The following is a 27,332-nucleotide window of genomic DNA, read 5'->3' on the forward strand; positions in this document are numbered from 1 at the left end:
GACTGCGGCACCTCGGCGGCCTCCGAGCCCCGCCAGCGCTGGGCAGCGGCCAGCCGGAGGGAGCACTCTCGGCAGTGGCTCCGACGCGGCCCCTGACCCCCGGCTGGGGCAACTCCCGGGACATCAAAAGGGATCAAAGCCAGGGAGGGACAAGCCACCCGGGCACAACTTTTCTTCCCCTCCCGCCCCTCCTCCCAGTTGTTTTGTTTTTGGTTACTAGCTTCTCTTGGCAGCAAAATGTTGAGGGGGGTGAGACCTGCAGGAAAAAGCCTGCTCCGCACGGGGCACATCCAGGAAAACAATGTGGTCGGCAGAAGCAGGAAACGGGTTAGAGGCAAGGGTCTGAGTCGGGAAAACCCAGGGGCGGGGGACGGAAGGCAGCCGCCGCCTCCCGCAAGTCATGGANGGTGCCTGAGGAAATCCTGCCCTGGCCCAGGCCCGGGAGGCGGGAGGGAAGCAGCGGGAGCGCAGAGTCGGGAGTCCAGCTCCCCACCGTGCGGCACCGGCGACCCTCCCTCCTAGGTCGCCTCTTTCCGTCTCCGCGTCAGGAGGAGGGCGGTGGGGGGGTTGGAGGGAGGGTTCCCGCTGGTGTCTCCCACTTCCCGCGCGGGAGGAAGAGGGAGCCCGGGCGGCGTGGTGGTTCAGGCGGGCAGGAAGCGGGGAGGGGGGTGTGAGGTGGGGTCCAGAGGCTGCATGGGAGCCGGGGATAGATAACCCGAGCTTCTGCACACGTTTGCTGGCGGGGAGAGGGCAAAGGGAGGATTACCTCGGGGAAGGCGTGAGGGGTGATGAGGAGACTACCGTGGCCACGATGTTACCTTGAACGTAAGGATATTAGCAACTTGGGGGACCCGCCATGGGTCTAGGAACGCGAGTGCTTGAAAGGCACCATTGCAGGAGGGCCGGGGGCTGGGACAGGCAAAAAGCCCCGGAAGCAGTGCGGAACAACCATCCCCTGGGTCCTGGGCTGTAACCCGGCTGTCTGCCAGGGCTTGGAGACAGGGGAAGAGGACAGCCGATGGTTACGGGCGATGCCAACGACGGTTGCCCAAAGGTAGACCCGGGCTGCCTGTGTGCAGAGCACTTCGGGAGGGGGCTGGGTGCCTGCTGCGCGGCGGCAGAGTCCCAGGGCAGAGCCCGAAACTGTGCGGTGAAGGGCAGAGAGATGCAGTCTTGAGAAGTATTATGGGCTGTACTGGAAGATTTGGAGAGGGTCGAGGGGGAGGGGGGTCTGAGTGATTCCGGGCGGCACGGCTAGGCGATGCCGCAAGCAGCATCCGCGCCCTCTCCTTCCCGCCCCAGCCCGGGTTTGTTCAGTCAGGGCTCCAGCCCTGCGGCCGGGAAGAGGAAAGGGGAGAGGGAAGGAGCCTTTACCTGGCTCTGACGCGACGGGTCTCAGGCCCCCAGCTCCGCTTCCCACTCAGAGATCTCCTCCCCTCTTCCCTGCCACCCGCTTCTACGCAGATCGGTCCCCCTAGTCCCCTGAGGAGCCTCCGCCAACTCCGCAGGACCCCGCCGGGAAGCAGAGCCCACCCCCTTACCAATCACCGCCCGTTTTCTATCGACCGATGGGGCCTGTAACCAATAGGAATGGCTGATCCCGAAAGACCAGGAATGAAGAGGAGGAGCTGGAGAAACTTTAGAGGTGTGACTAACACCACCGAGGCGTGGTCATAGAGTAAGCTCCTCCCAGGGCTGCCGAGCCCTAAAGTAGAATTAATGGGCGGGGTTAAGATGGAACCAACAGCCAAACACAAACTCTTGAGAGAAAGCACTACCAATTGGACCGGGGTAGGGAGGAGGGGCGTTGCGGAGAATTTTAGCCAATAGAGAGTAGAGACCAGTAGGGACTGTAGAAAGTCTTCCAATTAGAAGCATGAAGGGCGTGCCTTGCCTCTTTCACTGGGGCAAGAGTAGGGTTTGCCCAAGCCCCCCGGGGCCGGCCAATGGGAGCGGAGGCAGAGCCAAGCTCGGCCAACCAGAGAGCCGATTTCATCTCGGCACCGTTACTGAGGCGGGGCGTACGGCCTCCGGGCCACTAAGATCTCAGCAGGGGAGGGCTCCCGAGCCTTCCAATGCGGGACGCCGGCGAACTCTGGTTCTCCCAATCGGGGCGCCGCGCCGGCAATTCAAACTGACAGCCGGTTGGAAAGGCAGAGAGAGCGGAAGAGGGAGCAAAAAACGACGCGTTCGGTGATAGAGACCCCAGCGCCGACTGAGCCCCCAAAGCGAGCTCTGCCCCTTCCCATCAACACCACCGCGCGCTCCGGAGCAGGGAGACCTAAGGGGACAGCGGGGGGGCACGAGGGAGAGCTGAGGAGCGGGGACCACGAGAAGCAGCGCGAGAGCCAGCCTGCACGCTGAGGGCTGGGGGCGGCCAGGACCGAAGTGAAGCGGGGACTCACCAGCGAGCGGAGCGCAGGAGGGTCCTGGGAGGACTGAGGAGAACCGGGGTTTGTCCGGGTGGGAAAGGAAAGCTGAGGGGATTTCTGGATCCTGGGAAGAGGAGAAAGATTTCCAAAGAGGAGGCGTGGGTCGGGACCCTTGGCCGGTGATCAGAGGGCGAGGAATTGGAGCGCTCCGAGGGAGGGGCTTAGGAGAGGCGCTTTTACGGAAGGACACAGCCGGAGAAAGCTTGGGAATTGCTACAGGGGCGGGGGCTGAAGAGGAGAGGAGCCTTTTAGACGCGAGACTGGGGAGCCTGTAGAGAAGTTCCCCAGGCCCTTTGCAGCTCGCCCCACCTCAAACCCCACTGCCTCCCCCGAAAGTTAAAAGGAAAGCCACCTTTGCTGCTTCGCCCTGTTCCGACTCAATAAATATTACTTTCACCCTCCCACGGGAAACCAGGAAAGAACTCATTTCCTTCCCAGTTTCAGGGCTTAGAAAAGGTCGAGGGCTCGCAATTTGATTTCTGGCCTGGGGGAATCAAACAAGGAAAGGTACTGCTCGTGTTTCCTTTTTCAAAACCCCGCACCGCATCCTTTCCGGGACGCCATGTCTACCAGCAGTTGTAGTTTCGAGGACCGGTGCGTGTCCATCCTGTGTTGCAAATTCTGTAAACAAGTGCTCAGCTCGAGGGGAATGAAGGCTGTTTTGCTGGCTGATACTGAAATAGACCTTTTCTCTACAGACATCCCTCCTACCAAGTAAGTCATGCTAGTGGCGGGCAACGGTAGCCTTTAACTAAATGGGAAAAGTGTATGGTTTGGACCTCTGGGAGTCAACAAGGAGGTTATCATTTTGGTGTTGCAGCCACTCCCAACAGTCTGATGATCCCCTTGGAGTATAACTAAGTGGGCAGACTGTCTGGACAAAGTCTGTGGTTTAGCCAGAGTGGTCAGTCCTGATGTAATGTTTCTAGTTCAATTATAGTCATGTGACCACATCCCTTAAATTGGATATCTGGCCCTGTGTCCCGCCCAACCATCCTAACTCACTGGACCAAGTCCACGACCTAGACCCTAGTCTCTAGGCAAATTCGGGCAAGATTTTCTGTACTGTTAGAAGAGTTAAGTTTTGTATTTTCATCCATACGGTTTTAGGCCAAAAATATTCATAATTTTCTGCCATTACTTGCAATTTGGCAGGCTGAATCAGATCCATTCTCCGTATTAATTCAGTGTTCTTTTCTCAATAATCTCTCATAATAAGAGAGAAATAGATTTTTAGGTGATGAAATAGACTTAGCCCCAAAACAATCCTTGCCAGCTATTTCAGATACTATGCATTTGTTTGCATCATTAAATCCTCTTAAATTCTGTTTTCAGACACTTAAGAATTTGCTACCTATTTGGAAAAGTAACCATCTTATTTTACTCAAATGTACCTTTTTCTAACTCTAAGAGGTATTTTCTCTTTCCATAGGCAGCATATATATGCCCTTATGTAATTTTCAAGATTTAGGCTAACCATCATAATACTTTAAAATGAACTTTGTGATGATAGAAATGTTGAAAATATTTTTGAAATATATGCTTAAAGCTGTCAACTCTTCCTTTATTGAAATCTTTTCTGAAGTGGTTTCAGTGTAGAGATGCCTAGTGGCAAAGCCAACAGCTCTCATTTATTGCAAAGATATTGGGTTAATATTTTAAGTATCTGTGTGTGTGTGTGTGTGCGCGCGCGCGTGCACGCGCGCGCACGTGTGTTACCAAAAAAACCGCCACTAGACAATAAATCTAGAACCTACTATCGCACAGGTTCTATGATTTCTTTTTTGTCTAGAGCTTTTTCTTTTTAGTAGCACACACAGAGATGCACACATGCAGACAATTTTTAAAAAAAAATTTAATGTTTATTTAGTTTTGACAGACAGAAAGAGAGGGAGCACAAGTGGCAGAGGGGGAGAAAAAGAGGGAGACACAGAATCTGAAACAGGCTGTCAGCACAGAGCCAGGGCTCAAACCCACAAACCAGGAGATCATGACTTGAACTGAAGATGGACCCTCAACTGACTGAGCCACCAGGCACCCCCGAAAATATTAACCCATTCATCTTTGCAATAGAGGTGGTAGGCAATAAGATGAGGGCTCAGATCCTGAGTTGTTAGAGGTTAGACCAGAATCTACAATAGAACTAGGTTTTTCTGATTGTCTATTCTTCATAGGGGTTATAATAGTAATGGAGTAACATACTAAGATGTGTGTGAATTAATGAACACAAGATTTTTTAAGTAGAATTTTGTATGTTCATGGTAAGCTCACAAGTATTAACTGACTTACAAAATATACTATCATTCTACTTTAGAGAGTCTCTTTCAGCTCTTTGGGTCTACAAAATTCATGCTAAATCACAACCAAAAATACAAGGATACAGAAAAATTGGAACCCTGTGCACTATTGGTAGGAATGTAAAGTGGTGGTGCTGCTATGGAAAATAGCATGGAAGTTCCTAAAAAAATTGAAAATAGAATTACCATATGATCCAGGAATCCCACTTATGGGTGTATATATGTATCTGAGTGTGTGTTTATATTTGGATATATATCCAAAAGAATTCAGTGCAAGACTTAAAAGATATATTTGGACACTTGTGTTCTTAGCAGCATTATTCCCAAAAACTAAGAGATGGAAGCAATGCAGTGTTTGTTAACAGATGAATGAATAAACAAAATGCAGTGTATGCATGCAATAAACTATTATCAGCCTTATAAAGGAAAGCTATCCTGCCACACGCTACAACATGGATGGACCTTGAGAACATTATACTAAATGAAATAAGGCAGTCACAAAAAAGACAAATACCATATGCATTCACTTATATGTGCTATATAAAGTAGTCAAATTAATAGAAACAGAAAGTAGATAGTGGTTGCTGAGGGAAGAGGGAAATGGAGAGTTGTTTAAAGGGTGTAGAGTTTCCGTTTTGTGATATAAAGAAGGTATGGAGATTCATTGCACAACAATGTGAATATACTCAAGACTTCTGAACTGTATGCTTAAAATGATTGAGTAAATGTTATGTTATATGTGTTTTTTACAACTTTTTTTTTAAAAAGCACCTTTGACTATTTCTGCACATTTCCCTCTCCAGTGCAGTGGACTTCATTGGAAGATGCTATTTCACTGAAATCTGCAAGTGTAAACTGAAAGACATCGCATGTTTAAAATGGTAATTTGTGGCAAGATTCTAGATGGCCCTGCATTGGCAAGATGGATGTTAACACCACAGCACAGAGAAAGGTTCACTGGGCTGCATCGAGCACTGGTTATAACCCATGCAATGAGCTATTGAAAAACCATTTGTTACTTAGAGTTATTTTTTAAAAGGGTCTTGTGGCACATTTGTATGATTTTATAATTTTTCAAAGTGCCTTGACAAATATCTGCTTTAATTTCCGAAAGAAGTCAATGTAGTTTGGGAAGATAAAACAGTTACAATTGTAAAAATTAGGTTTGAGCCTTGGCCCTACCCTTAACTCTGTATGTGATCTTGAGTAAATTCCTTAAACCTCCAAATCCCTGAACCTCTGTTTCCTTGTTTAATTTACAGCTTAAGAAGATAGACACAATCTTCTAACTTAAGAAGATAGAAATTTAAATATCTTTTGTGTTTACCTTATAGAGTGTTGTGAAGATTAAATTAATTATGAATGTTAAAAGACTTGATAGACTATAAATTACAACACAGATGAAAACTATTATTATCTTTTGAGAGGTAGACAGGCTTAAGTATTATTTGTCCCATTTTAGAGAAAAGAAATTTGAGATTTTCTTTTTACATTTAAATGGGGTTTGGATTACAAATTATAATCCTAATAATTTAAATTCTTATGTGCTAATGATGATTTAAATTCATTCTTTCATTCACTCAAACTATACTTGTATGTGCTAGTCATTGATATGGAGGCTGGAAACAGCAATAAATAAAACAAAGCCGCTGGCTTTTGGACATTATATTCTAGTGGGAAGATGATTGGTCAGTAAGATATTTAAATAAATAAGATATTGAATAGGGTGGAAGGTACTCCAAAGGAAATAATAATAATAATAAGTGATAGAGAGTAATAGAGGCTGGGAGAGTGGGTAAGAGCTATCTGAGATAGCATGGTCCAGGAAGACTTCTTATGAGAAAAGTAACATTGGAGTTAAATCCAAAAGGATGAGAAGGAGCACAAGAGAAAATGTTCTAGGTGCAGGGAATAGCAAGTGCAGAAAACTCAAGGCAAGAGGAAGCTTAACGTGGTCATGGAATAAAAAGATGATGGCTAGCGTGGCTGAAACGTTGGGAACATCAAGGGAGAGTAGTGTGAGTAGACTGAGATGCAGTCAGAATCCAGAGACTCTAGAGGAACGCTGTCCAATAGAAATCTACAAGCCACATATGTAATTTAAAATCTACAAAAAAAAATAAAAACAAAGAAAATCTTCTAATAACCACATTTTAAAAAGTATGAAGAGACAAGTGAAATTAACTTAAATCGTATATTTTTCTTAACCCATACAACCAAAATATTGTTTCAACATGTAACCAACATAAAAAATTATTAATGAAATATTATACATTCTCTTTTTTAGTCTTTGAAATCCAGCGTATGTTTTATATTTACAGCACAGTTCAGTCTAGCCAAACTTTAAGTGCTCAACAGCCACACTTTGGATAGCACAGATCTAGACCTTGGTATGAAGGGATTTTTTTTGTTTTGAGTTTTGGCCAATGGGAAGCCACAGAAGGGGCCTTAGCAGGGGAGCAAAATGGTCTGATGTGTCCCTACTAGAATGTTAGCTCCCTGAGAATAAGGACTTTGTCCACTGCTGTATTCCCAGCACCTGGAACAGTACCTGACACATAGTAATAGATGCTTGATAAACATGAATTGAATGAGTAAATGAATGAATGAATACGGATGATGATTAAAGCCATAGAATTTACTCTTGCAATATAGTCCTACAAATAACTGTCAGTCCCAGTCCAAGAACCACTTGCTTTCGTGTGTTTGCCTTTCAAGCAGATTATGATTCGAAGACATATTTTAGGTAGGCTGGTACCTTTTATAGTATTTTTTTTTATAGGGCCTCACAAAACTGACTTACTCCCACATCTCACAGGGTGGGAACAGCTATAATAAGAATTTTTACAACCCAAGGTATAAGTATTTCATGTTATCATTAAACAAAAAAGTACTAGCTAACACCTTCCTTGTATGTTTACTCTATTTAATAGTGACCATATAGGAAAAAAAATCTGTGGAAGAGTGAGTACTTATAATCAGATGGGTAATCTTGAAGAGAGTAAAAAACTTTTGCAACTTTCTCTAGAAGCTATGGATTTGCTTTATTTCTGAATTCCTTCACAAACACTGAAACTAAAATTAGAGCAGCCAGCTTGTGTTTGGTTTACAGGGGCTCATGCTGTCTTCCTACTCCTCCATCTGTTGAAACAGTTTTTAGGAGCTGGCATAGAACTAGAACATAGAAAAACCCAAATTGCCACAGTCCTGGGGATAGCAAACACCTTTTTACCCACCAATCTGGGTTTATCTAATATATTTCTGTCAACACAACACCTCAATTCTGGGTGTTTTACGGAACACATCACAAGGTTACAGCATGGCGTCTAGAAGCTATCTTCTGAAAGGAGAATGGGTAAAGTAACACCAGCAAGGAAGTGGAGAATGTGTTAGTATTTGACAGTAGCACTGTCAGATTTGACATTACCAGAGTAACTCCCACCCCAAAGATCTAGCAATGGAGGTTGTTAGGAGGAAATGAGGACTCTATATGGTCTACCTATTTACATTAGCACATAAAAATGTTTATATGGCCAGTTATTATGTGGTGTCTGAGTATATTTACTCTTTTTTCTTAGTGGGAACATTGTAGGCTATCATGTGATTGTTCCCTGTTGTTCCTGCCTTCTTTCCTGCAACAATGGACACTTCTGGATGTTTCACAGCCAGGCAGTTTATGATATTAACAGACTAGACGCTACCGGTAAGAAGCAATTGACTCAGAAATTCCCCTAATATTTATTTGTCTATCAAAACCTCAGTGAAACTCCCAATAGATTGTTTGAAGATTCCCTCTGAAACCCTCTTACCTGGGTTGAAAGTGTGAAACTTTAATCCTTTTATGCCAAATATTCAGTTAGGGAAACTACTAGCCAAAATTCCTTGCCACTTCTACTTCATTGTTGCCTACAAGAGCTTCAAACTTGGCTCTTATCGGTCTTTTTAAATTAATATTTAGTTGCTCTAAGTTGTTGCATTGATGCAAATTATAACTCCAGAGAATTTTGGAAGATTTTAGATTTGACGGTCAATTGTGTATGTGTGCATGTGTGTGTGTGTGTGTGTGCATATGTGTGTGTAAGAAAGCGGGGGGGCTGGGGGAGGGAGGCTGGGCCAGTGGGGACCTGGGAGGGAGGATGACTAGGTAACCTCTGTATTTGGTGATGTTGCTCCAGGAAAAAAAAAAAGACATTTTGACATCTATATTAATAAATTATGATGGAATTTTATTCAAGGGAAATATTTGATGCCAATATGTTATACTAATTATTTAGTAGGAAAATATACAACTGATTCTTTTTTTAAATATATATTTATTTATTTTGGGAGAGTGTAAGTGGGGGGGGTGGTCAGAGAGAGGAGGACAGAGGATCTGAAGCAGGCTCTGCACTGACAGGCTGACCGCACAGAGCCCAATGTGGGGCTTGAACTCCCCAACCAGATGTTCTACCGACTGAGCCACCCAAGTGCCCCTACAACCAATCCTTAAAGGATATTTACAGAATACATTTTATATTGTCTGCAGCCATTTGGTTTTGTTGTGGCATATGTGTTTCTCTGTCTCGTACCTATTTACACAACAAACCAGGTTGACTTTTAGTGGGACTTTTTTTAGTGGGAACTGAAGTTTGCAGAACTTTAGTTTATAGAACAAATTTTTTTTTAATTTTTTTTAATGTTTTATTTATTTCTAGGAGAGAGAGAGACAGCGTGAGCAGGGGAGGGTCAGAGAGAGAGAGAGAGAGAGTCACAGACTCTGAAACAGGCTCCAGGCTCTGAGCTGGCAGTCAGCACAGAGCCCGACGCAGGGCTCGAACCCACGAACCGCGAGATCATGACCTAAGCGAAAGTCGGACGCTTAACCGACTAAGCCACCCAGGCGCCCCAGTTTATAGAACAAATTTAAAGAATTCTACAATCCAAGTTGGCACTAACACCCTCAGGTTTTTAAATACATGTTTCAATCTTCTTCATAACTTAAAATTCATTCCTCTTCTTAAGGGTGATTTGTCTTCACAGACTGAAGATCATGAATTGTAAGCTAGGTTCTGAGGGTCTTTAAACCTTCCAATTATACCTGGGTTTTTATAGACTCTGATTTTTTAAAATCACCTGGCATTCAATTATAGCTCTCAACCCATCATTTAGGGGTCTTCATTTCAGACTCTGGGATGTGAAGCAGGCCATTTTTGAGGACAGACGTATCTAAACGCCCCTGAGATACAGGCTCCTAACTTAGGCCTCCAGTTTTATATTTGTGTTGATCATGGGACACATTAAAGGAAGTTTCTGCTTTGATACTATTTTTCTTGCTTCATAGAATTCAAAACACAGGGTGGAGATTTTTCCATTTTGATTTACTTTTTAATATTGGTCAATTTTTCAAAGATAAAAGCCCAGCATTCTTCCATTCACATTGAATCTAATCCATGAGAAACAGGTGTATCACAGGATTTCCTTCCTCCCTTCTTAACAGAGAAAGGAAGGTGCTCCTTCTGTCAGATCCAATCTCTTAGTTTATTTTTTCTCCTTTGAACCAATTGTGCCGAGCTACTCAGGTCTCTTGAGTACTCACTCCAAGAATATCAAACTTCTCCTTTGTAACCCTAATATTGTGACTAAAAGCAAGACTTTCTAGATGCTTGGTATAAAACAGGGTCTCTCATGATGCTAAGACTGTCCTTGAATCACCTGAGTTGGCCGCATCAAGGGACACATACACAAGCTTTATGAAATTCTAGAATGTTTAGATGGAAAGGGCCCCAAGTCCGTGTTCTAGGCTTCATGTGTCCACCTGATTTCCCAAAAATTTCCTGAGGATGCTTGAGGAACCTCAGTTCAAATTCTCTGGGATTGGCAAGAGCCCTCAAAGGCAAATAGACTTCATCTCTCCATTTACCTTTATGGTTCTAATTATCCCTTGGATTTTGACCTAGTAACTCATTATTCTGTTAGCCCATCAAAGCCATATTACCAGCAACAGAATACTGTTCTTTCTTGAGGGGGTGGAGGGGAGCACAATATAATTGTCTATTCTAGACAATGCAAACATACAAAAAAATTACAGAAAATAACATGATAGACTTCTGTATCCCCCTGCCAGCATGAAATAGATGCTAACTTCTTGCCTGATTAGATTCTAGTATCTCAACCAAGAGAGACAGTTGATTGTTTCCACTGTGTCAACAATACCACAACGCACCTCCTTGTACAGTCTCCTTGAGCATCTGTACAAACTGGGCAGTTAGAGGAAGTGAGTGATGGGCTCTATTTGCTATATGTGTGTGTGTATATATATACATAAATATATATGTGTATATTTTCTGTATACATATTTAATTCGCACAACAGGATACAGATAGAAAAAGAAATGAGCTAAAGCTATAGGTGTGGATATAGGTAAAATTAAAAAACATAATGTTGAATGAAAAAAGCAAATTAGAAAAGATACCTATAATGCCATACTATAAAAAATGTAAATACGTTAAAAAATAATGTATATTGTGTGCACTTGCATACACTTGTAGTAAAGGTAGTAAGAACATCCATGGTTACTGGTAGTAGTTGAAGCTAAATTCAAACCAAATCTCCAAACCCTGGCTCATTCCCTTCCACCACCTGGTCACACTGACAACCTGATAACTTGAGATTTGCTTTCCTTGTTGGACTCCATTGGCTCCCCAAAGGCCAATTAATGTACTTTTCCCCAATTTAGTACTTTCAAGTTCTATATTATAGTACGTGCCCAGAATAAACCATGTCATTATCCTCTATCATGCATCTGTCATGTTCCTACTATATGCCTATGCTAGATTCTTCGATATGAACTCTGACTTTCCTTTCACTCTGAGGCTTTAGGTTGTTGGGGGTTTTTAAATGTTTATTTATTTCTGAGAAAGTCAGAGAGAACACAAGTAGGGGAGAGGCAGAGAGGGAGAGGGAGACACAGAATACAAAGCAGGCTTCAGGCTCTGAGCTGTCAGTGCAGAGCCCCACATGGGGCTCGAACTCATGAACTGTGACATCATGACCTGAGCCAAAGTCAGACACTTAAGCCTCCCAGACACCCCTAGACTGTTGTTTTGTTTAATGTATCAGCAGCTACAATTGGGTCCTAAAGTTCTACATTGATAGCCTACAGACTAAAGCCCACCTGTAAGAAAGGATTGCAGTTCATATTATAAGTAGCTCTAAAGCCTTGCTGTTTTTAATCACAAAAAAGCCACCAGCTACTTTTGGGCTTGTTGAGGAGATGAAGAGACTTATTCAAGCCTTTTCCTTGTCCCCCACAAAGAGACACTTAATCTAAAATAATCTTGCGAGATCTCTATCCTTAAGAATCATGAAAATAAATTATCAATGTAGAATGATTATGGGATAATATAGCTAGAGGCAGGGTTTGAGGAAATGGACCCTGAGATCCTTTGGAGTTTGAAGATTCTAGAATTCAAGCCCTTACTTCAAAGGGCTTAAAAAATGTTTACATCTTAGATGAATAGTATTAGATAACTTTTATCTACAGTACATTCTTTAATATCTTTTCTCTTTACTCTTAACACTATGGTTCCACGTCAGAATGTTAACATATAAAGTTTTCTATAGCATCTTCCGAGTTGTGATAGTAGCTAGTGCTAAGTAATTTTATGATCTTTTCTTTTCAGGTGTAAATTTCCTACTTTGGGGCAACTTGCCAGAAGTAGAAGAGAATACAGATGAAGACGCATTAGATATCTCAGTAGAAGAGTGGATTCGATGAATGGGATTATGATATGTATAATATTGACTCTTTCCTATTTAAACCATATATTAATGGATTGACTTGAAAAATATTAGTGAGGATTTACTACTGATTTCTCCTTTTTTGGACAAAAAAATGAGAATTTGTTCATTTATTTATTTGCTATCTCAGATGAATTACCTGAGTTTAATTTGAGCTATGGTAGTTCTTTTCTTCTATGGCTTCTCCTTCCTCTTTCTCTCTGCATCCTCCACCCAGTATAGATGTATTCTTAAATTCAGATTGGAGATTATTTCATGTGTCACTCAACTACCTCACAATCTTGGGGAATTTTTCTTACAACTGGATACCAGATATCATTAATTTTACATTCTTGAATAAGGGGCATTCATATACATATGTGGGTATATATCAACCAAGTATAAACATGTGTATAACCATACATGCATATGGCAAGCTCAACAGGGAATTAAAGCTTAACAGGAATTTTAAAAAAAAACCAAGCTGTTAGGTTTCCATAGGTACTAGTTATCCTGTGTCATATTGGTGAAAAATCCTTAAAATGCAGCAAGACTTTGTGAATCAGCAAATAGAGTAAGTTAAACTTTAAAATATATGGACAAATTCTCTTAATTCCTCAGCATGATGTTAGATAAATGAACTTTATCAACAAAATTATCAATATATGCTGTTTTCCAATATGATTTATTTACCTTCTTCTAAAGTGATACAGTTATTGTGTTATAAAAGCAGATCAACTAAACCTCCATCTTTAAGTTATTCTATTCTCTAGGACTTTTTCTGTAACGAGAAGATTTTAAATGAGTAGTCTCACTCCCACCCCTTAAATAGAAAAAAATTAAAGAAGTGTTTTGCTTAATCCATTGTACGTTATAAAGAGAGTTTTTGTTTTTGTTTTAAGCTGCATTCAGAGCCACACAGAAATAGGAAACTGGGATAGTATTGGATTGTGGTTTTAGGTATAGCTAAAATCAGTGTATCGCCTTAGTAATATCTCAGCTCTAAACATTTTGTCAATAGTGATACCAAAACACACTGAGTTGTGGTTTTGTAAATAAAGTTTTATTGTAAAAGCGACCAGCCTTCCTTTAATCTTTTATTATAGCCACTTTTCTTACCCAAAAATGTAAAGGTATGGAACACAGGAGCTAACATTTATTGAGTGCTTACTATGTACCAAATCCTGTTCTAAACTCTTTACAGGGTGGCAGGATGGCTCAGTCGGCTAAGCATCTGACTCTTGGTTTCAGTTCAGGTCATGATCTCATGGTTCATTAGTTTGCACCCCACACTGGACTCTCCTGTCAGCACAGAGCCCCCTTCAGATCCTCTGTCCCTTTCTCTCTCTGCCCCTCCCCTACTTGTCTCTCAAAATAAATAAATAAACTTAAAAAAATTAACTCTTTACAGACTTAATTCATTTATTCCACCCAACAAACCCATGAGGTAGGTATTATTATTCCTTTTTTACTGATAAGACAGGTGAGGCATAGCAAGGTGAAGCAGCTTGTCCAAGGCCCATAACTGGTCAGAGATGTGGCCAGATTTAAACTCAGACAGACAGACTGACTTCAGAGCTCCTTTTTTTTTTTTAAATGTTTATTTTTAGAGAGAGACAGAGACAGAGCATGAGTGGGGGAGGGGCAGAGAGAGAGGGAGACACAGAATCCGAAGCAGGCTCTATCTAGGCTCTGAGCTGTCAGCACGGAGCCCAATATGGGGCTCAAACTCACAAATGGTGAGATCATGACCTGAGCTGAAGTCGGATGCTTAACCGACTGAGCCACCCAGGCGCCCCAGCTCCTGCTCTTGATCTTTATGCTGTACCCCATATACACCTTCAGACATGAATCAGTTACAATTTTATTTAACCAGGATACATGCTAGGTAACAACTACCCTAAGAGAGGGCCTCAGTGACTGATTTCAAGGTTGAACAAATTCATACTAGATCATAAGGTAGAAGTGACCTGTGCGTATCAACAGAATCTTTTGCTATAAACGAAGGTAAAAGATGTTTCAGGAAATGCTATACCTGGAAAACTTTTCCAAACGTCTTTCATACTGACCAGCAGCACTGGGATGCTGTGGGTGAAGTGGGCCAAATGTGGACCAATTTGGTTTTGAATTTGGGTAGTTTTATTTTTCCTTTTACCTCCCTTAAAGACTTTTTAGAACAAGGTGGCATAATGAATAAGATTTAAAAAAAAGAAATTGATCCTACATTATATACTTCTTCAGTTAACTTGTTTAATTAAAGAAGAAAAGTTTAATGCTAGGGGAGAGAAAGTGGCGAGTTTAAAAATCCAACAGAGTTCACCTGGTTTCCCTTGTGCTCATACCTTCAAAGGCTGTGGTCGAGGGGCCCTTTGAAGAACAAAACCAAGACAGGGGTGCACTGATTAAAGCAAACCCCAAGTGTGATCCCATTCTCCCAACTGGAGAATATTTAAAATTATACAGCTACCTTTTAGCTAACAGGGTTATAGGAAGGTCAGTTCTAAGCTGAAAATGGATTAATAATGTTTTATCTAAAGAAATATATTCATGACACCTTTTTGGACACTTTTTTAATAAAAGCAAATTTAATAAAAGCACTCTGATAAGACCAAAAGCAGAATCACATATGTAGATTTAGCAATAGTTCCTAGGCCTAGAAAATCCATTAATATGTTGGCCCTCTTCTAATATTTAATTCAATTCAACAAACCTGTGTTATGCTTCTATAGTTTTGCCAAGAATTGCACAATGATGGGCTTACACTGCTTCCTGGAGAACGCAGTGAGCTGGGGATTGGACAGTCCTGATGAATCTACCTACTGCATCAGCATAAGTGATTTAACAAATCCGTGCTCAAAGTTCAATGGCACCATAGATGAAAGAAAAATCTCCTGAGTAGTAGGAGAGAGTGGGAGTTGAGAAAGCTACAGACAAGAAATGATCACTTCACCAGGCTTTCAAGTACAGTTTGGGGTTTGCTGGCTGGGATGAGTTCTGGACCGAGAATAGTATAAACAAATGCACAGGAGTTTAAACGTATCTGGTCTATTTGGTAAATTATAAGTAGCCTCCTGCACCTTCCGAGATATGTGGTAAGCCTTAAATAGAAGATGAAGCTACCAAGGAAAGTTGAGATGATGCTACAAAGAATAGTCTACGCTGTGGTTAAATTTAGACTTCCTCCAATCACAGTGTGGAGGGATTGAGGTTTTTAAGCAGGAGAATAAAACGATCAGATTTAGGATGATAGCTCTGAGGGTGAAGTGTAATCAAGCTTAGTTTTCCTAGTGTCCTTTCTTGGATGCATTTAACAACTTAACAGTGGAAATTATATTTATTGCCTTTACCCTAAGAACATACATAGATCATTAAGTTCCCTGATGCGCTTGACTTTCATGAAACCTCTGATCTGCAATGAGGCACCGCCTTTTTTCCCCTTCTTCCATTCTGTCATTCCTCAAGTTCAAGGAAGGGACAGGGAGTCATCAACTGACCCACTATGGCTTTTTTTTGCTTCTCTATATTTTTTTCTCATGTCAGTTTCTCAACCTCAAACTCAGGCTCTGTTGAGGTATCTCCGGTGGGGCCTAATCTTAAAGCCATAATATTTTAAATAATCCTGGGCCCTGAAAGCCAGGTCTTTAAATATTAATAATCTAGGGAGAGTACTGTACCAAGAATTACTCTTTTGACCTCTGAGTCACACATGGCTGATAAAGAATAATCTATATTGTTTTTCCTTTGGTGAAGAGGAAGTGACCATACTCTAGAAATCATGATACATGAAACAACTAACTAATTAGAACCTAAATGGGGAGCGGGGAAAGTGAAAGAGAGTAGGGCTCAAACAGTCCTGCTTCAGTGATAAATTATTCGATGAAGGCTTTCCCTATTTTAACATTCATGCTTATAAAAGGAAATAGTTTCCTTTTCTGCTTTTTTTTTTTTTTTAACTTTAAAAGCAGCCTAAACCATAGTTTCTTTCTTGCCTGGTATTGAGCGTATGCCAAATCTACCCTAAACTGCACAGATGGAAAAAATTAGTCTATGTCTGTGGTACCTCTGGGGTTGAATATTTTTAGTACTTACATCTTTAGCTAAAGATTCTTTCTTCCAAACTCTCATAGAATCATTTTATTGTCATCCAGTGGATAAACTTACTGAGATAAAAATTAATAACATCATGTGTTTGCATCTCCCTTTATAAATTATTGTGATCTTTCACATATACCTTAATGTAATCCTCAGAATAACCTCAGGAGATATTCCCATTCGACAAACTAAGAAAGAAAATCTTAGTCTCAACACCCACAGAGTTAAAAGAATTTAAACTTGAATGTGAATCTTCTAATCTTAGTTTAGGGTTCTTTCCTCCCTCGCTAGCTTACCCTAAACCCAAGGTCTATTTTTTCCCTCACTAGCTATAAAACTTAGGGCAAATTCTTTTTTTATTTTTTTATTTTTTAAATGTTTATTCATTTTTGAGAGAGAGACAGAGTGTGAGTGGGGGAGGTACAGAGAGAGAGGGAGACACAGAATCTGAAGCAGGCTCCCAGATCTGAGCTGTCACCACAGAGTCCCACACGGGGCTTGAACTCACAGACCGTGAGATCATGATCTGTGCCAAAGTAGGTCGTTTAAACCACTGAGTCACCCAGGCACCCCATAAGACAAATTCTTTTTTACTTTCAGCCTAAAAGCCTAGCTATTGTCATTAATTAACCCATCCAACAAATATTTATTGAGTGCCTACTGTGGAAAAAATAGAAGCTGAGAACACAGAACTAAATTAGACAAAGCTCCTGCTGTCCTGCGAAACTAATATTCCTCTGAAGAGGAGGAAGAAAGTAAGGTGACACTTTTGGAGGGTTTACTACATGCCAAGAACTATTCTAAGGGTTTCACATGTACCAACCCTAAGAAGTAAATCTGATTAATATACTCACCACACAGTTCAGGAAACTGAGATATAAAGAGGCTAAGGAACTGGCTCAACGTCACACAGCTAGTAACTGACATCATTCTGAGATTTGAAGGACTCAGAATTAATTACCTTAATGACCATGTTTCCTTTTTGGTTTTCACCGTAGTTGTCTTCCAACTAAAAACATCAAGTTTTCCATTAACAAGCTTCCTGCATACATCTCTCTCTATTAGACCTGAGTTGATTTGTTTGTGATTCTTTTAATTAAGATGGCGGCAGCAGCATCTCTCTTCTCAGTAAGGGAGGGTCAATGTGCCTATACATGATAAGAATGCTAGTCTTATGTACTAGGGAAAAAGAAAAAAGAACTTATGCAAAACTCAATTTCCCAAAAAAACAAAAAACAAAAAAACAAAGAAACAAATTCAATTTCCAGCTTTGCTGCACTTCTATCTGGAAATGAAGTCTTTTTCGCTAATACGGATTTTATCTTCCAAGCAACAGATGTTCATTTAGGAGTATATACCTGTTCCTTAAAATTTTGTATGTCTCAAAAATAAAATAAAATTTTGTATGTCTCAAATATCTCATAATAAAAAAGTGAATTAAATGACATCCCTTTGCAAATTACTCTAGTTTCAGCCTTCCTTATAAGCTTGTATTTAAAATCTGTTTATATGGAATTTCAGATACAGCCTTACCTCAAATGAGCACTACTGAATCTTCATAATGAAATTATGTATTCATTTTGAAGACAGCAAAAACAGGTATTAAATCCATATTCAAGTTTTGCCTTAACTTGTGTAAGAGTGGGATGGCAAATATCAAAAGATTAATTAGATCCACCAAATATGGGCACCATAGAAGTTTGCCCACCAGAACCCATCTCTACACCTCTATTCACACAACCCACTTCCTCTGGAAAAGGGCCCATGGTACAAGAAGGCAGATGGGAATGATTCACTTGGGGAAAGCTGTACCCAGAATATCAAAACAGTTTGCTTTCTGTCTCTATATTCTTGCCATAATTTTTCTACCCAAAGGAACCACCTGCTATTATAGCTATGACACCTGAAAAGCTTTTTGTATATTGCAGGAGATTGCTCATGTGTGGGTGGATTTTCAGGCTGTTCAGTGGTATTTAAAAAAGAGAGAGAGAAAGAAAGGGTTTTTAGGAGAAATATTCTCAGAGACTGGAATATTGCCTTGTCTTATCGAAATTGCTCTCTAGCCTTGTTCACAAATACCTTAAAACATTGAGCTACAGATGGAATTCAGTAGAAGACACACTGAGCTAATTTCCTTTGCATGATGTTACCCAGAGAAATCAAGCTGTCAGTATCCTGAAGAACAGCCTTCAAAAAGAGACGGTGGCCAAAGCCATGGGAAGCAGGAAAGATGGAAGAGCTTACCCCTCAAGAACTTCTTCCCATCCTTCCAAAGTCATCTTTTTAAATAAGAATTTATTACCAAAAAAAGCAGGCCCAGTGTTTCTGATTCAAGATGGTTATACAATAACAGTAAAGGGGGCACTTACTAGGCTGAAAAAAGTCTTGAATTCTAAATTGTTCTCAATATTCCAGGATGTAACCATAATGGGGAGTGATAGAGACAGGGTTTTAAAAATACAGGATATCATTCTCTGGGCTAACTAGAGACAACCATCTCTAACTCATGCCTTTCCTTTATCAGGCTTTAGTTTGATCATTTAGCAAATATTTCATAAGCATCTCTTAGGTACAGATATTTGCAGTAGGTGCTGTAACAGTGAAGAAAACATTTTTTAAAGATCCTTCCTTTTGTGCTTTTCAACAGCATATAGGCGAAAAAGCTGAAAAGACATTTTCCAGGTCCTCTTGCAGCCCAAATTTCAGACACAATTTACTTGTTGCCAGTCATATGCACGCGCGCAGGCCTCAAATTCAGAACTAACTTAAGACAAAGGTGGTGACCACACGTGCACTATCCGTTCTGCTGAAGTGAAATGGCCGTGGTATGGCTCTGCAGCCACAGCTGATCTTGTGGTGATTTCCTGATGCCCGGATCATGGCTGAGGGGGTGTGTTTCTGGTGCTAGAAAGCGGTTGATGGCCACCTGACCCTTAGCTTCTAGATGATGGAAGAAGTAGCCGTTCCTCTGGCAGGCCAGTTCTGCAGGATCATTCTGGGAGTTATTCCAGGAGGCTTTGCCTAGAGCCTACCTCTACAGCCCTCCAAAAGTTTTGCAAGCTCCAACTTCGTGGACATTTGTTATCTGTTGCTGTGTAATGAAGGCCCCTCAAAACTTAGCATGGCTGGGCCGCATATTCTGCTGACCTCATCCAGGATCACATATGTGGTTGCATTTAGCTGTCAGCTGTGCTAGGCTGGAAGGTTCTAGATGGCCTCCTTCATACATCTGGGATCTTGGCAGGGATGCCTAAAAGTTTGAGCCCTAGCTCTCCACGTGGTCTAGCTGAGCTGCTCTATATGAAGGCTGCCTTCCAAGAGGGCAAAAATGAAAACTGCAAGAGCCTCTTATGGTTCAGTCTGGGGGTCACACAGCATCACCACTGCCTCATTCTATTGGTCAAAGTTAATCAGAGGGCAGGCTCATACTCCAAGGAAGGGAAAATTAGACCTCATTTCTTTCGGGAAGTTGTGGCAAAGTCATGCTGCCAAAGGGCATGTGGATGGGAAGGATTGTAGCATCAAGACACTACAAATGTATTAAATCTCTTTCTGCTTCAAACAGCTAGAACAGCTTCTGTTAGCTGCCATTGAACTCTGACTGCAATAGAAAGAAAGCAGACAGATCTGCTGCAGCAGCCCAGGGAGTAGAGGAAGACCTGGGGCGTAGTGTAACAGAGCCCATGGGACTCTTATGGGTGGGAGGGGAGTAGAAGGGAAAGTGAGGAAGATATCAAGCACAGAGTCAAAAATGACTCTAAGGTTTTGGCATGAGTCGTGGTGCTATTTACTGAGATGAGGTAGAACAAGTTCAGAGAGAAAACTTAAAGTGTTTGTTTTTGAACACGCCTATTAGACATCAATCTGGAGATTAGATATAGAATTCCGGAGCTTGGGGGAAGAGCTGTGGGCTGCAGATAAATTTGAGAGCTATTTGCATATAAAAACATTTAAACACATGAGGCTTGATGTAATCAAGGGAATGAGTGAAGATAGAGAAGAGTTTGAGCCTTGGCGCACAGGTTGTTGAGACAGGGAAGATGAGTAGAATCCATTTTAGTATAAAAAGGCGTCCCTGAAGGCACTTGTTAACCATGTGGACTCCAGGGTCCTTTCTACTCCCACCAATTCGGATTTGGGCCCATAAGGAGGCCTGGAAATCTATAGTGTTGACAAGCTCTGTGGGTCATTCTGAAATGGGTAATTTGGAAGTACTCTTTGAAAAACACGGAAATAGATGACAACTGTCTTCAGAAACCTTTATGGGTCCTTAAGTTCAAGGATACTTCTTTTCTTTCTCCCCACTTCCTCTTATCAGCCATGCATAAAAGACTTGTAAGATGGCGTACAGGGGAAGTTGGACCTTCTCTTGTTTTTAACCTCCTTTTATAGGCTGGGTGAAAGCAAACTATAAAGTCCTGCAAGGAAAAGAAGAGGGTAAGGCCTAAACATAGTGTCTACCCTCCAAGAGGGGCAAAATCACCTTTAAATACCCAGTTTGATGCTCAATAGTAATATTTAACAAAGCAAAGTGTGCTGTCCGAGAGCAAGGTCAGTATTTCTTTGTCTACAATTACAAGTAGTATATGTCTTTTCAGATCTCAGGGAGGGAAGAGCAGTCCTATCCATCCCATGTTTCATGGCAGGTTTAGAGAAGATAAGATGAAAAGCAAATGCTTAGCAGCCTGCTATAGCATTTCCTCTCCTATCTATCAAAATTAATGCTGATTAGGCCTCTCTAAGGGAAAAATAACCATTACTATTTATACCGTCATTGATAGAAGACTGAATTCTTACTGACAGTGAACCTGTGTTTGTCAAATATAAAGATATAAATGTATTTCCACTTGGACCTAGTCTGGGACTGTGAATCAAATGCTGTTAGTGGTAAAAATTTCACGGACATATTCTCCCTTTTGCAATTCAGTGGTTGCAAGGGGGCCTGAAGCTGTCGGAGCCATGTGTGTGATAATGATTATATTGATTAAATGCCAATTATGCCTGGACACTTTTCAAAGGCCTCTGTTGGAGAGTTCAAACTGGGCTTTCTGTCTGACATTAGATCAGATCTCTGTAATCTTGGGTGATAGCTGCTTGGGGATCTCTAGCAATTACTTGTGTCATGTGCTTTAATCAACAGCATGCTTACTATTATAACAAGTCTCCACACCCAGTCTGAAGCATTACTCAGGCTCAATTCCCCAGCCCCCACCCCTCTCACATGAACCTGAGCTTCTGATCCATAGATGATTAAGTCATTCTGGTGAATCATCCTCATTGGGGTGGGAGGTAGCCTGCCAGCCAGGGCCAGACCTTCACTACCACCAAGTGCCTGTCTAAAGGGATGATGGATCCTATCAGCCCAGCCAGAGGTCAAGTTACCTGTTTCACTGTTCCACTAGGTACCAATCTTCTGGCGGGCATCCAACCAGCAATTAATTCATCTACTCAGCATATGCTTCCATTAGCCAACACGCAGAAAGGAACAATGCTTGCATATTGTACCCCAAGAAATTCTTTCCAACAAAGTTTTGGATCTAATCACCATCATAGGCTGATTTTGCCACCATCCTTGAAATAGCCCATAGGCTATGATAGAACATGATGAACTAAAGATTGAGCAAAAAGGGTCACGAAGTCACCAACTTGCTGTGTGACCTTAGGCCTTTCATTTCAGAATGAGGGGGTCAAACAATATATTTTAAGATACCTTTTCCAGTTCTAGCATTCTATGGAGTAATTGTGTTTCTGGCAGAGAGCTTCTAATTTATTTGCCAGAGGCAATTGTATTAGTTTCCTAGAGTTGCCATAACAAGATGCCCCAAATGGTGTGGCTTAAGCAATAGAAATCTATTGTCTCATGGTTCTGGAAGTGAGAAGTTCAAAAGCAAGATGTTGAGAGTGTTGGTTCCTTCTGAGAGCTGGGAGGGAAGGATCTGTGCTAAGAATCTCTCCTTGGCTTGTAGATGGTCATCTTCATCCTTTCATGGTGTTCTTCGTTTATGCATGTTGGTCTCCAAATTTCCCCTTTTCATAAGGACACGAGTCATGTTGAAATAGGGCCCACCCTCATGGCCTCATTTGTAAAGACCTTATTTCCAAAGGTCACATTCAGGTACTGGGGGTTAAGACTTCAACAAATGGATATTTGGGTGACACAGTTCAACTCATAACAGCAATTAAATATCAGCTATATATAAGAAATAAAGAATAATGACTTGACTGCTTTTAAGGCTGGTGACTGACACGGGTAGGGCAGGCTAGCAAATAAGTATAGAGTGAATTTATTTGGTATACTCTAATGATCTAAGTCTATACTGTATAGATTTTGTGTAAGAATCACCTCTGAATCCCTTTGTATCGGAAATTCTTAGTTTTGCCACGCTTTATCATGTTCTTTCCTCTGTTTTTATAATTGAATGTGAAACTTCTCAAAAAAGTCTTATGACTATTTAGCCAATTATTGCTCAAAGGAGCCCCATGAGGATTAATAAGCCGGCAGGCCATTATTTAATTAAATGACCCTGTAGAGGTTTGATTGAGTTTGGCCATTGGGGGATATAATTATGAGTAGAATATGCTTTTCTGTGCTGATTTGAGCCTCCTGACCATATAATGCTACACACACACACACACACACACACACACACAGGAAAGGAATGCACTAGATTCTGCTGACTCACAGCTACACATTTGGCTTAAATGAAAATACTTGAAAGGGCTCACTCAACATGAACAAGGACAGGTTGGAGTGGAACAGGGTATTGTCTATAACGAAACTGACGGAAGCCAGATTTATTAGTAAAAGCACATCCTTCACTTCAGTGGTCTCTTTTCAGAGCCTCTCTAGCCTGGAAATCCACTAGGGGGAGCGAAGGACCAGGAATTAGCTGACTAGGAAGGCTCACAACAAACATGACCAGTATTGCAGCCATTTCTTTTCCTCTACGAAGGTTAGGGGAACATCGGGTTTTGGAACTGCTTAAGATCAAATGTTCCCTGCTCATTAACATGGATAGTAGCCCAAAGAATAAAGAAACTCAAATTTGCTGAGTTGGACATGATTGCTAAACACACAGGAGGCACACCCATCTTGGAGTCTTTCCTCATGGCTTGGCTCTCCACACATTTCCTTTCTGCTTTCATTGGTGGCAGATGGAATTTGGGGCAGAACTCTCACCCAGGCTCTTGCAGTCAAAAGATCCTATGTTTGGAGCATAAATCTTTTTCCTGCCTGCTCTAACCATCTTGAAATTGTGCTATCAACCTGGTTTCTATTTAAACATGGTCTCTTTGATTCCAGGCTCATGGATTCTAACCCTTCCTGCCTTCGATTCCAGTTGTGACTTTTCTGCACGTCTGGGCTGGTTAGATGAGCAGAGGCTGGGAACTTGCCTGATTTTTATTTGAGGACATTCAAGGTGTAAAGGAGGAATAACTTCATTTTACCTTCAGGTTTTATCCCTTCCACAAAGTGTACTCCATGTGCCTTTGCATTCAAACTAGGAGTATTAACTGTCCCACGCTGCAGTTCCAATCTGCTCCAATGGAAGACATCGTTTTATTGATTTCTTACAACCATCATTCCGGAACCACACAAGTTCAAACACCTGAAGATGGAAATGACAAGGAAGATGAATTCCAAATCCCGAAATATTCTGTTTTTTATGACTATGACTTTGTGTCAAGATAATTTATTGAGATATGAATCTCTTGGTCTTCTTCTTATATTTCTCTCTTCCCCTTTTATCGAAGCAAGTTAGAGAGGTTCTAAGTAATTTCTCACCATAGAGATGTTTTGCAGAATGATCTTGCTGTCTTTAGATAAAACTTGAGCTCATCGAAGAGAGTATTCTCCCTGCCTTTGAAGGCTGTAGGGAAAGGGAAGGAGCAAATTTCCAGAAAATATAAAGATGCTTGCAGCGTGGGCATGAGAGTGGGCTGACAGCTGGCAGGGTCGGACAAGACTCCAAGACCTTGCACAGCCCTTGGAGCAGGGGAACCCTAGTAATGACTGAAAGTATATTTTCTGCCAGTAAAGCTAAATGGGGACCTAGAATTAAAAGTTGATTCAATGAAAATAAAGAAGTGAGATATTCTGTACGTTTCCCCCCTCAGCAATACACTGTGGAGGTCATTCTTTAATAAAGTCCCATTGTATGGATGTGCTCTAGAGTACTCCCTCTTATCTAACCAACTTCCTTCATGGACCCCGAAGGGTGTTTTTTAAGATGTTTATTTATTGGTTTATTTGTTTTTGCTCTCCCAAATAATTCTGCAATAAATATCTTCACACCTACATCTTTGAGCATATCTGGAATTCCTGTGGGATAAATACCTAGAAGTAGAATCATTGAAACCAAGGCTTTGTGCGCTGTAAAATTTGGTGGTAGATAGTGTCAAATTGCACTCCATACAACAAAGGATACTCCCACAACCTTTATGTGCAAATGCTAACAGAGGAGGTTATTCACTTTTTTTTTCCCAATCAACCAACCATCCTCTTATTTGTTTGCAGTTAAGAGTGAGCTTGAGCATATATTTATATTTTTTAAAATCTCATTTCTGTTTCCTTTTTGAGAAACAGTTCATTATCAAATGGACTATTCAGAAGTGAAATCAATACATCTGCTGGTTTTATGAAGATCCTTTTAGTCTCATCTCCAGAAAAAAATTCTTTTTCCATCATCACAGGCTACCTGGTGGGTCCATTCCACAAAACAGGTTTCCCCCGCTATCTGAAAGTAGAGCTTCCCTACGAAACTTTCTGTAATCTGAAATTGTGTAAAACAAAGAGGTAATTATCATTAATTTATATGAATTTTTTTTTAGTATTTCCAGACCCCCAAAATAACCCGTTTTAGGCTCTTCTGATACTTTAGGACACATCTTGCTAACAAATGCGCAAAATAAAGAGATAAGGCACAGATGCTCATTGACAGTTCACAGCGCTGGGGGCTGGACGCTGAGATGCCCATGTAGTTGAGGGGAGGGAGCTGGGTGAGGCAGCTCTCCCTGCTTGGGGTGCATGTTGCCTCTACAAAGGCTCACTTCTTTTGCATTTTTCATAAAAGCAAAAATCCTCTTTAGATTTTTTTCATTTAGCCAAAACAAGTACTAATGTACATCTTCACAAAGGTGAAGTGGTGTAACAGTGAACTTTCAAAAAAACAGGAGATAACCTGTATACTCTGAATCCCTGGTGGCTGTCCATCAATGCCACTGCACCAGAGACGACAGGGGAAGACTTTTGTTTCTTTCAGGGTATTTGGTGGTGGAAGATGTCCAGGGATCAAAGGATAGAAATGATAAGATGCCTCCTTGGGTACGTTCCTAGAGGCTGTCACCTGCTCAGAGAATTTGGATAACCCAAAAGCAAAAGAGTTTGAATAAATCTTTTACATCGAAGACACGCCACTGAAAATGTTTAGAGGTGAGAGAAGCAGAAAAATCAAACTTTACAAAATGTCTGAATAATGTTTAAATGGTGTTCTTGTGCTCTTACACGGTTTACAGTTTTTCTGTGCAAGTAGCAAGTGAAATAAAAACGGATCGATCAGATGTCAGCAATTTATCAAAAGAACCTCAGGAAAACCATGAGCTCTGTTCTCTCGGCGGTTGTCTGGGAAGGAAGACTCCCGGAGAATTGCACCGTCGGAGCTCACAATAAGCCAAGGAAGAGGGGGGAAAATAAGCCAAGGAAGAGGGAGGAAAATGACCCAAAGGAGCTGTTTTGTCTGACACATACTGACTACCTATTTTCCAGGAAGGAAACATTGCTAACTAGGAAGCCAAATCCAAATTTAGAGATTTAATTAGTCTTCCATTTGAAGAGTACAATTGAAACAATTAATGTCTACTCTAAGGGCACCCTAAGCATTGGCATACCTGTGTGTGTAATTTACCTAAAAAGTGAATTATTATTCCAACCGTGCATGGACAGAACCAAACATTTCAAGGATCATTTAGTTCATCAGTTTATGGATGCAAGAATCTAACATGAGAATCATCAAGTGGCTTCTCCAGGGCTTCACCGTGGACAGTGGGTATCATTGCTAAAACAGGAATAGGGGCTCCTCACTGTAGTTTAGTATATGGCTTATTTTCATCACCAAAACCAGTTATGTACCTATGCAAAGTTCCTATATCAGGTATATATTAATATACAAATCTGTAATAGTCTGTCTGCTCAGGCTGCTATAACAAAATAACATAGACTGGATGGCTAAACAACAGATATTTCTTTCTCACAGTTCTGGAGGCTGGAAGTCCAAGATCAAGGTGCCAACAGATTTGGCTCCTGGTAAGAGCTCTCCTCCTGACTTGTAGATGGCTACCTTCTAGCTATGTCCTTACATACTTGGGAAGAGCACCCTAGTTTCTCTTCCTTTCCTTGTAAGAAAGGAATCTTCACATGATGTCCCTATCCTCAGACCTCATCTAACCGTAATCACCTCCCAGAGAGGCTCCACTTGTAAATACCATTGCATTGAGCGTTAAGGCTTCAACATATGAATTGGGGAAGAAGACACAATTCAGTCCATAGCAATATAGATATAATTTTTATTGCCATTTGCCTCTTCCCACCAGGAAGTAAGTTCCATGACAGTAGGGACCTAATTGTTTTATTAACCTTAGTATTCCCAACGTCTAAAATGGTCACACACGGTACCACCACTATATTCATTAACATTTGTCGAATGAAAGAATTTGCTGAGTGCCTACTATGGGCCAAGCATTGTTCTAAGCACTT

The 27,332-nt window shown here is 41.4% G+C and overlaps 1 protein-coding gene across 2 annotated transcripts; it reads left to right on the forward strand.

Annotated features, from left to right (window-relative positions):
- Positions 1 to 2,162: 2,162 nt before the first annotated feature.
- On the forward strand, positions 2,163 to 13,563 carry FAM72A (family with sequence similarity 72 member A). 2 transcript variants are annotated; one of them, XM_077771970.1, is made up of 4 exons: positions 2,163 to 3,146; positions 5,533 to 5,610; positions 8,308 to 8,432; positions 12,391 to 13,563. In XM_077771970.1, the coding sequence occupies exons 1-4, from the start codon at positions 2,995 to 2,997 to the stop codon at positions 12,483 to 12,485; spliced, it is 450 nt and encodes a 149-aa protein (XP_077628096.1). In that variant the 5' UTR covers positions 2,163 to 2,994; the 3' UTR covers positions 12,486 to 13,563. The 2 variants fall into 2 exon arrangements, with proteins under 2 accessions (XP_077628096.1, XP_077628097.1); XM_077771971.1 differs by lacking the exon at positions 8,308 to 8,432.
- The last annotated feature ends 13,769 nt before the right edge of the window (positions 13,564 to 27,332 follow it).

This window comes from Crocuta crocuta, unplaced genomic scaffold, assembly GCF_008692635.1.
Source record: "Crocuta crocuta isolate KB4526 unplaced genomic scaffold, BGI_CrCroc_1.0 scaffold318, whole genome shotgun sequence".
Taxonomy (NCBI): domain Eukaryota; kingdom Metazoa; phylum Chordata; class Mammalia; order Carnivora; family Hyaenidae; genus Crocuta; species Crocuta crocuta.